The 10,590-nt window shown below is 54.2% G+C and overlaps 1 protein-coding gene across 1 annotated transcript in view; it reads left to right on the plus strand.

Moving 5' to 3' along the window:
- Positions 1-6,587, plus strand: part of LOC139255397 (ubiquitin-like protein NEDD8) — a 20,252-nt gene extending 13,665 nt beyond the window's left edge. The window contains exon 3 of the mRNA XM_070873911.1: positions 6,501-6,587. Within this exon, the coding sequence (XP_070730012.1) occupies positions 6,501-6,587 (87 nt within the window). The remainder of the gene's footprint in view (positions 1-6,500) is intronic.
- The last annotated feature ends 4,003 nt before the right edge of the window (positions 6,588-10,590 follow it).

Here is a 10,590-nt window from a genome sequence, read left to right on the forward strand (position 1 = left end):
GGGGGTGATGGGTGAGCGGGACTCGGTGCGAGTTAGGACACGGGGCAGCGAGCACAGGGGGCGATGGGCGAGCGGGACTGGGTGTGAGTTAGGACTCGGGGGCAGTGAGCACAGGGGGTGATGGGTGAGCGGGACTCGGTGCGAGTTAGGACACGGGGCAGCGAGCACAGAGGGTGATGGGCGAGCGGGACTTGGTGCGAGTTAGGACACGGGGCAGTGAGCACAGGGGGTGATGGGTGAGCGGGATTTGGGCTCAGTACCAATTGTAGACTCCCACAGACCGCCAAAGCCCTTCTGAGCTGTGCTGTGCTTTGTGGTGCACGGCCTGTTTATTTCAGTGAGCGACTCCTTTAGATTCTCTGCGCATGTGCGCCGTTTCCAGCAGGAAGGCTTGTGAGTGGCCTGCGGGGTACTTTACAGATTACTCCGCGGGAACATTGCTGCCTGGCTGGGATCGGCTGACTCACCACAGACCGGAGGCGGGGGGGGCGGATAGAACCTGGGCCCCTTACCGCTCTGTGTTGCCCTGTTTCAGCTTGGTCAGGTATTCACACACGGATCTGTTGCAGAATGCTTACGTTTAATGGTTCAAGGCTTAAGTTACGAGGCGAGATTACACAAACGCGGGTTGTAATACCGAGAATTTAGACGGCTAAGAGGTGATCCGATTGTAGTTTTCAGGGTATTCGAGGGGAAAAGATAGGGTAGAGGGAGAAACTATTTTCGCTGGTTGGGAAGTCTAGGACGAGCCAGACCTTTCAAGAGTGAAATTAGGAGACACGTCCACACACAAAGGGTGGGGGAGGGTTTGGAACTCTCCTCCGCAAATGCCAGTTGACGCTAGATTAATTGTGAATTACAAATCTGAGATTGATAGGGGGAATACGAAACGATTGGGAGAGAAGTCAAAAAAACAATTAGGAAGGTGCAGAGGAACTCTGAACTTAAATTATCAAGGAACATACAACAAAATAGTATAATATTTTACAGGCACATCAATAAGAGAGGACGGTCAGGATGGGAATAGGGCCATTAAGGGATAGACAGGATAATATCACAGGGACAGATTAGGAAAAGGGGAGGTGCAACGAGACCTGGGTGTCATGGTACATCAGTCATTGAAGGTTGGCATGCAGGTACAGCAGGCGGTGAAGAAAGCAAATGGTATGTTGGCCTTTGTAGCGAGGGGATTTGAGTATAGGAGCAGGGAGGTCTTACTGCAGTTGTACAGGGCCTTAGTGAGGCCTCACCTGGAATATTGTGTTCAGTTTTGGTCTCGTAATCTGAGGAAGGACATTCTTGCTATTGAGGAACCTCTGCACATGCACGCTAGAGTGTGCGCGCATGTGCAGTAGCTCCTTGCCCCCGAGGCTGCCTGGGAGGGGCCCGACCTTAGCCCTGGTCGAATGGGCTCATGGCGAAGATCGGGACTTGGGCCTCCCTCCCGTTCAGCTCCCTCCCTGCGTCCTTGTTCAGCCTTATCCCCCCCTCTCCCTTCCTTCCCCCCCTTCTCCCTTCCTCCCCCCCCCCCTCTCTCCCATCCTTCCCCCCCCCTCTCCCTTCCTTCCCCCCTCTCTCTCCCATCCTTCCCCCCCCTCTCCCTTCCTCCCCCCCCTCTCTCCCTTCCCTTCCCCCCCCTCTCCCTTCCTTCCCCCCCCCTCTCCCTTCCTTCCCCCCCCCCCTTCCTTCCCCCCCCCTCTCCCTTCCTTCCCCCCCCCTCCCTTCCTTCCCCCCCCTCCCTTCCTTCCCCCCCCTCCCTTCCTTCCCCCCCTCCCTTCCTTCCCCCCCTCCCTTCCTTCCCCCCCCTCCCTTCCTTCCCCCCTCTCCCTTCCTTCCCCCCCTCTCCCTTCCTTCCCCCCCCTCCCTTCCTTCCCCCCCTCTCCCTTCCTTCCCCCCCTCTCCCTTCCTTCCCCCCCTCTCCCTTCCTTCCCCCCCTCTCCCTTCCTTCCCCCCCTCTCCCTTCCTTCCCCCCCCTCTCCCTTCCTTCCCCCCCCTCTCCCTTCCTTCCCCCCCCTCTCCCTTCCTTCCCCCCCTCTCCTTCCTTCCCCCCCCTCTCCCTTCCTTCCCCCCCCTCTCCCTTCCTTCCCCCCCTCTCCCTTCCTTCCCCCCTCTCCCTTCCTTCCCCCCCTCTCCCTTCCTTCCCCCCCTCTCCCTTCCTTCCCCCCCTCTCCCTTCCTTCCCCCCCCTCTCCCTTCCTTCCCCCCCCTCTCCCTTCCTTCCCCCCCCCTCCCTTCCTTCCCCCCCCTCTCCCTTCCTTCCCCCCCCTCTCCCTTCCTTCCCCCCCCTCTCCCTTCCTTCCCCCCCTCTCCCTTCCTTCCCCCCCCTCTCCCTTCCTTCCCCCCCTCTCCCTTCCTTCCCCCCCTCTCCCTTCCTTCCCCACCCTCTCCCTTCCTTCCCCCCCCTCTCCCTTCCTTCCCCCCCCTCTCCCTTCCTTCCCCCCCCTCTCCCTTCCTTCCCCCCCCTCTCCCTTCCTTCCCCCCCTCTCCCTTCCTTCCCCCCCCTCTCCCTTCCTTCCCCCCCCTCTCCCTTCCTTCCCCCCCCTCTCCCTTCCTTCCCCCCCCTCTCCCTTCCTTCCCCCCCCTCTCCCTTCCTTCCCCCCCCTCTCCCTTCCATCCCCCCCTCTCCCTTCCATCCCCCCCTCTCCCTTCCTTCCCCCCCCTCTCCCTTCCTTCCCCCCCCTCTCCCTTCCTTCCCCCCCCTCTCCCTTCCTTCCCCCCTCTCCCTTCCTTCCCCCCCCTCTCCCTTCCTTCCCCCCCTCTCCCTTCCTTCCCCCCCTCTCCCTTCCTTCCCCCCCCCTCTCCCTTCCTTCCCCCCCCCTCTCCCTTCCTTCCCCCCCCCTCTCCCTTCCTTCCCCCCCCTCTCCCTTCCTTCCCCCCCCTCTCCCTTCCTTCCCCCCCCTCTCCCTTCCTTCCCCCCCCTCTCCCTTCCTTCCCCCCCCTCTCCCTTCCTTCCCCCCCCTCTCCCTTCCTTCCTCCATTCTAAGTTCAATTGGAGTAAGTTTTCGCTGCCTAAACTTGCAAAACAGTAAGTGACTAAACATGCCCCCTTTTGGAAAAAAAAATCTGTTCTAAAATGAAACTACTCTGACTAGAACTGGAGCAAACTAAATGCCGAGAAATGCAATTTCTAAGATGCTTAATTCTAAACTAGTTGCTCCAAAAAAATAGGAGCAACTCGGGCCGAAACTTGAGCCCCCAGAAACCAAAAATATAATAATGAATAATCAGCATGCATTTCAAAGGGGAAAATCTTGCTTGACTGACCTAATTGAATTTTTTGAAGAGGTAACAGAGAGAGTAGACAAGGGTAATGCAGTAGATGTAATTTATCTAGATTTTCAAAATGCCTTTGATAAGGTACCCCATAATAGACTGGTGAACAAGGTCAGAGAATATGGAGTCAGGGGACAAGTAGCAGAATGAATAGCTAGCTAGCTTCAACGAGGCAGAATTTCAACAGTTGTACATCCCTGTCTGGAGTAAAAATAAAACGGGGAAGGTGGCTCAACCGTGGCTAACAAGGGAAATTATGGATAGTGTTAAATCCAAGGAAGAGGCATATAAATTGGTCAGAAAAAGCAACAAACCTGAGGATTGGGAGAATTTTAGAATTCAGCAGAGGAGGACAAAGGGTTTAATTAAGAGGGAGAAAATAGAGTATGAGAGGAAGCTTGCCAGGAACATAAAAACTGACTGCAAAAGCTTCTATAGATATGTGAAGAGAAAAAGATTAGTGAAGACCAACGTAGGTCCCTTGCAGTCAGATTCAGGTGAATTTATAATGGGGAACAAAGAAATGGCAGACCAGTTGAACAAATACTTTGGTTCTGTCTTCACGAAGGAAGACACAAATAACCTTCCGGAAATATTAGGGGGCCAAGGGTCTAGTGAGAAGGAAGAACTGAAGGAAATCCTTATTAGATGGGGAATTGTGTTCGGGAAATTGATGGGATGGAAGGCTGATTTAAATCCCCGGGGCCTCATAGTCTGCATCCCAGAGTACTTAAGGAAGTGGCCCTAGAAATAGTGGATGCATTGGTGATCATTTTCCAACAGTCGATCGACTCTGGATCAGTTCCTATGGACTGGAGGGTAGCCAATGTAACACCACTTTTTAGAAAAGGAGGGAGAGAGAAAACAGGGAATTATCGACCAGTTAGCCTGACATCAGTGGTGGGGAAAATGCTGGAATCAATTATTAAAGATGAAATAGCAGCACATTTGGAAAGCAGTGACAGGATCGGTCCGAGTCAGCATGGATTTATGAAAGGGAAATCATGCTTGACAAATCTTCTGGAATATTTTGAGGATGTAACTAGTAGAGTGGACAAGGGAGAACCAGTGGATGTGGTGTATTTGGACTTTCAAAATGCTTTTGACAAGGTCCCACGCAAGAGATTGGTGTGCAAAATTAAAGCACATGGTATTGGGGGGTAATGTACTGACGTGGATAGAGAACTGGTTGGCAGACAGAAAGCAAGCAGAGAGTCGGGATAAACGGGTCCTTTTCAGAATGGGAGACAGTGACTAGTGAGGTGCTGCAGGGCTCAGTGCTGGGACCCCAGCTATTTACAATATACATTAATGATTTCGATGAAGGAATTGAGTGTAATATCTCCAAGTTTGCAGATGACACTAAGCTGGGTGGCGGTGTGAGCTATGAGGAGGATGCTAAAAGGCTGCAGGGTGACTTGGATAGGTTAGGTGAGTGGGCAAATGCATGGCAGATGCAGTATAATGTGGATAAATGTGAGGTTATCCACTTTGGTGGCAAAAACACGAAGGCAGAATATTATCTGAATGGTGGCAGATTAGGAAAAGAGGAGGTGCAACGAGACCTGGGTGTCATTGTACATCAGACATTGAAAGTTGGCATGCAGGTACAGCAGGCGGTGAAGAAGGCAAATGGTATGTTGGCCTTCATAGCTAGGGGATTTGGGGATAGGAGCAGGGAGGTCTTACTGCAGCTGTACAGAGCCTTGGTGAGGCCTCACCTGGAATATTGTGTTCAGTTTTGGTCTCCTAATCTGAGGAAGGACGTTCTTGCTATTGAGGGAGTGCAGCGAAGGTTCACCAGACTGATTCCCGGGATGGCAGGACTGTCATATGAGGAGAGACTGGATCGACTGGGCCTGTATTCACTGGAGTTTAGAAGAATGAGAGGGGATCTCATAGAAACATATAAAATTCTGACGGGACTGGACAGGTTAGGTGCAGGAAGAATAGTCCTTACTACTAGGGGGATCAAGGGGTATGGTGAGAAAGCAGGAATGGGGTACTGAAGTTGCATGATCAGCCATGGTCTTATTGAATGGTGGTGCAGGCTCGAAGGGCCGAATGGCCTACTCCTGCATTTATTTTCTATGTTTCTAAAGTGGGTTGTGGTGTTCCACAAGGATCAGTGCTGTTGTTCACAATTTATATTAACGATTTAGACTTTAGAATCAAAAACACAATTTCTACATTTGCGGATGACACCAAATTGGGGGGGATAGGCAATACTGAGGAGGCCTGGAACAAGTTACAGGAGGACATTAATAAACTAGCAGAAATGGCATATAATTGGCAAATGAAGATCAACACAGATAAATGTGAGGTATTACATTTTGGTAGGAAGAATAGGGAGGTCACTTATTACTTGGAGGGTGAGAGTCTGGGTGGGGTAGAGAAACAAAGGGATCTCTGGGTACAAATACACACATCGCTAAATGTTGCGACACAGGTTAGCAAGGCATAAAAAGCAAACCAGGAACTAGGGTTTATTTCCAGAGGTATAGAATTGAAAAGTAGGGGAGTTATGCTAAACCTGTATCAAACTTTGGTTAGACCACACTTGGAGTTCTGGTGGCCATATTATAAAAAGGATATAGAGGCACTGGAGAGGGTGCAGAGAAGATTTACAAGGATGATACCAGAAATGCGAGGGTGTACATATTGGGAAAGGATGAACAGGCTGGGTCTCTTTTCTCTTGAGGTTTTTAAAAAAAAATGGAAGAGCATAACTAGAGGCCATCAATATAAGATCGTCACCAAGAAATCCAATGGGGAATTCAGAAGAAACTTCCTTACCCAGAGAGTGGTGAGAATGTGGAACTCGCTGCCACAGGGAGGGGTTGAGGCGAATAGTATCGATGCATTTAAGGGGAGGCTGGACAAGCGTATGGGGGAGAAGGGAATAGAGGGTTATTCCGATCGATTTAGATGGGGAAAGACGGGAAGAGGCTCGAGTGGGGCATAAACGCCGGCATGCACACGGCAACGGCCTGTTTCTGTGCTGTAAATCCCGTGTAATCCTGTGGTAGATTTTTGTTAACCAAAGGTATTAAGGGCTCTGGGGCAAAGGCGGGTATATGGAGTTAGGTCGCAGATCAGCTCTGATCTCATTGAATGTTGCAGCAAGCTCTGGGCTGAATGGCCTGCTCGTGCTCCGATGTTCCGGTGATGGTGGGGTGGTGTCAGTATTAAAGAATCGCTCGTGAGCCGGTCTGTTCTGCACTGCAGGTGGAGCGAATAAAAGAACGCGTGGAGGAGAAGGAGGGAATCCCCCCACAGCAACAGCGTCTGATCTACAGCGGGAAACAGATGTGAGTATCGAGCTGTGGGTGCGCAGTTAGAAAGGCTTGCATTTCCACCGTGTTGTTCGGGACCTCGGGACTTGCCAAAGTGCCTCGCAGAACATGAAGTACTTTATTTTAAAAGCGTAGTCACTGTTGTAATGCAGGAAACACAGCAGCCAATTTGCGGCCAGCAACCTGATAATCACCTGATCATCTAATTCAGTGTTGGAGATTGATTCAGGGCTCAATAATGGCCCAAGGCACAAGGTGAGAACTCCCTCTGCCTCCCGTTCAGCTCCTCCCCCTCCCTCCTCGTTCAGCCTAACCCCCCCCCCCACCTCTTCTCACCCCCCCCCACCTCTTCTCACCCCCCCCACCTCTTCTCACCCCCCCACCTCTTCTCACCCCCCCACCTCTTCTCACCCCCCCCACCTCTTCTCACCCCCCCCCCACCTCTTCTCACCCCCCCCCACCTCTTCTCAACCCCCCCCACCTCTTCTCAACCCCCCCCACCTCTTCTCAACCCCCCCACCTCTTCTCAACCCCCCCCCACCTCTTCTCACCCCCCCCACCTCTTCTCACCCCCCCCCACCTCTTCTCACCCCCCCCCACCTCTTCTCACCCCCCCCACCTCTTCTCACCCCCCCCCACCTCTTCTCACCCCCCCACCTCTTCTCACCCCCCCCCCACCTCTTCTCACCCCCCCCACCTCTTCTCACCCCCCCCACCTCTTCTCACCCCCCCCACCTCTTCTCACCCCCCCCCACCTCTTCTCACCCCCCCCCACCTCTTCTCACCCCCCCCCACCTCTTCTCACCCCCCCACCTCTTCTCACCCCCCCCACCTCTTCTCACCCCCCCCACCTCTTCTCACCCCCCCCACCTCTTCTCACCCCCCCCCCCACCTCTTCTCACCCCCCCACCTCTTCTCACCCCCCCCCCCACCTCTTCTCACCCCCCCCCCACCTCTTCTCACCCCCCCCCCCACCTCTTCTCACCCCCCCCACCTCTTCTCACCCCCCCCACCTCTTCTCACCCCCCCCACCTCTTCTCACCCCCCCCCCCACCTCTTCTCACCCCCCCCCCCACCTCTTCTCACCCCCCCCCCCACCTCTTCTCACCCCCCCCCCACCTCTTCTCACCCCCCCACCTCTTCTCACCCCCCCCACCTCTTCTCGCCCCCCCCACCTCTTCTCGCCCCCCCCACCTCTTCTCGCCCCCCCCCACCTCTTCTCGCCCCCCCCACCTCTCGTCGCCCCCCCCACCTCTTCTCGCCCCCCCCACCTCTCGTCGCCCCCCCCACCTCTCGTCGCCCCCCCCACCTCTCGTCGCCCCCCCCACCTCTCGTCGCCCCCCCCACCTCTCGTCGCCCCCCCCACCTCTCGTCGCCCCCCCCCACCTCTCGTCGCCCCCCCACCTCTCGTCGCCCCCCCCACCTCTCGTCGCCCCGCTGTCCCACCTCTCGTCGCCCCCCCCACCTCTCGTCGCCCCCCCCCACCTCTCGTCGCCCCCCCCCACCTCTTGTCGCCCCCCCCCACCTCTTGTCGCCCCCCCCCACCTCTTGTCCCCCCCCCCACCTCTTGTCGCCCCCCCCCACCTCTTGTCGCCCCCCCCACCTCTTGTCGCCCCCACCCCACCTCTTGTCGCCCCCCACCCACCTCTTGTCGCCCCCCCCCACCTCTTGTCGCCCCCCCCCACCTCTTGTCGCCCCCCCCCACCTCTTGTCGCCCCCCCCCACCTCTTGTCGCCCCGGCCTTGAGGGGGGGAGCTCGATGACTGAACACAGAGCTCGCGCTGGGCCAAGAGAGGAGCGGGCGGCAGAGATTTCCTCAAATGCACGTGAACTTTACAGACCAGCCCCCCTCCCCCCCACATTCACCCATGTGCCCCCTGCAACCCCCCCTGCACAGAAGCCAAACCCTTCTCTGTTACCCAACCCCGTCCCCATCCCCGTCATAACTAGCACTCAACGGAATGAGCAGTTCGCTATTTGCATTGCGTCTGGTTTAATTTTTTTTAAACCAAAGGTGTGTCGATGCTTAATTCCTTTCGTGTTTTTCCCCATTAGACCGGGAGTGCATCTGGTCTTTCAAGTATGTTTGGTCGGTCGGTCAGTTCTGGCCCAATTGAGTTAACATGCCCAGTCTGTTCATGGGACCAGATTGGGCGAGAGAAATAAACCATTAAACTGACTCTTTTGCTTCCTTGATATCTTGTCTCTTGTGTGCACATCTTTTTTCTCCACCCCCCCCCCCCCTCCCTTTTTGAGAGGAGGAAGGTCATCGGAATCGAGGAAGACTTGCTCCCACTCTAAAAGTGAGTTCTCAGGTGGCTGACCAGTCCAATACAGGAACCACAGTCCCTGTCACAGGTGGGACAGACAGTGGTTGAGGGAAGGGGAGGGTGGGACTGGTTTGCCGCACGCTCCTTCCGCTGCCTGGCGCTTGCTTTCTGCACGCTCTCGGCGACGAGACTCGAGGTGCTCAGCGCCCTCCCGGATGCACTTCCTCCACTTAGGGGCGGGACTGGTCTTTGGGCCAGGGACTCCCAGGTGTCGGTGGGGGATGTTGCACTTTATCAGGGGAGGCTTTGAGGGTGGTCCCTTGTAACGTTTCCTCTGCCCACCTGGGGCTCGCTTGTCTTGTGTCAGGCATGCGAACAATGTGGCCTGCCCAACAGAGCTGAAATGCAGGATCTTGCGGAGACAGCGTTGGTGGTATTTCTCCAGCGACTTGAGGTGTCTACTGTACATGGTCCACGTCTCTGAGCCATACAGGAGGGCGGTTATCACTACAGCCCTGTCGACCATGAGCTTGATGCCAGATTTGAGGTCCTGGTCTTCAAACACTCTCTTCCTCAGGCGGCTGAAGGCTGCACTGGTGCACTAGAGGCGGAGTTGGACCTAGTCATGGATGCCTGCCCTTGCTGACAATCGGCTCCTGAGGTATGGAAAGAGGTCCACATTGTCCAAGGCTGTGCCGTGGATTTTGATGACCGGGGGAGGACAGTGCTGTGTGGCGGGGTCAGGTTGGTGGAGGACCGTTGTCTTAAGGATGTTTCGTATAAGGCCCATGCTTTCAATGGCCTCGGTGAAGGTGTTGACGACTGCTTAGAGTTCAGCCTCCGAGTGTGCTAATGAACAGTGCAGCCAGCGTTTGGCTCCTTGACTAAGGTGGCCAAGATGAACAAAGAAATGGCAGACCAATTGAACAAATACTTTGTTTCTGTCTTCACTAAGGAAGACACAAATAACCTTCTGGAAATACTAGGAGAACGAAGGTCTACCGAGAAGGAGGAACTAAAGGAAATCCTTATTAGTCAGCAAATTGTGTTGGGGAAATTGATGGGATTGAAGGCCGATAAATCCCCAGGGCCTGATGGTATGCATCCCAGAGTACTTAAGTGGCCCTAGAAATAGTGGATGCATTGGTGGTCATTTACCAACATTCTATAGACTCTGGATCAGTTCCTATGGACTGGAGGGTAGCTAATGTAACCCCACTTTTTTTTTTTAAAAAAGGAGGGAGAGAGAAAACACGGAATTATAGACCGGTCAGCCTGACATTGGCGGTAGGGAAAATGTTGGAGTCAATTATTAAAGATGTAATAGCGCATTTGAAAAGCAGTGACGGGATCGGTCCAAGTCAGCATGGATTTATGAAAGGGAAATCATGCTTGACAAATCTTCTAGAATTTGTTGAATATGTAACTGGTAGAGTGGACAAGGGGGAGCCAGTGGATGTGGTCTATTTAGACTTTCAAAAGCCTTTTGACAAGGTCCCACATAAGAGATTAGTGTGCAAAGTTAAAGCACATGGTATTGGGGGTAATGTACTGATGTGGATAGAGAACTGGTTGGCAGAGAGTAGGAATAAATGGGTCCTTTTCAGAATGGCAGGCAGTGACTAGTGGTGTACCGCAAGGTTCAGTGCTGGGACCTCAGCTATTTACAATATACATTAATGATTTAGACGAGGGAATTGAATGTAATATCTCCAAGTTTGCCGATGGCACTAAGCTGGGTGGCGGTGTGAG

This window comes from Pristiophorus japonicus, unplaced genomic scaffold (genome assembly GCF_044704955.1).
Source record: "Pristiophorus japonicus isolate sPriJap1 unplaced genomic scaffold, sPriJap1.hap1 HAP1_SCAFFOLD_599, whole genome shotgun sequence".
NCBI classification, from domain to species: domain Eukaryota; kingdom Metazoa; phylum Chordata; class Chondrichthyes; family Pristiophoridae; genus Pristiophorus; species Pristiophorus japonicus.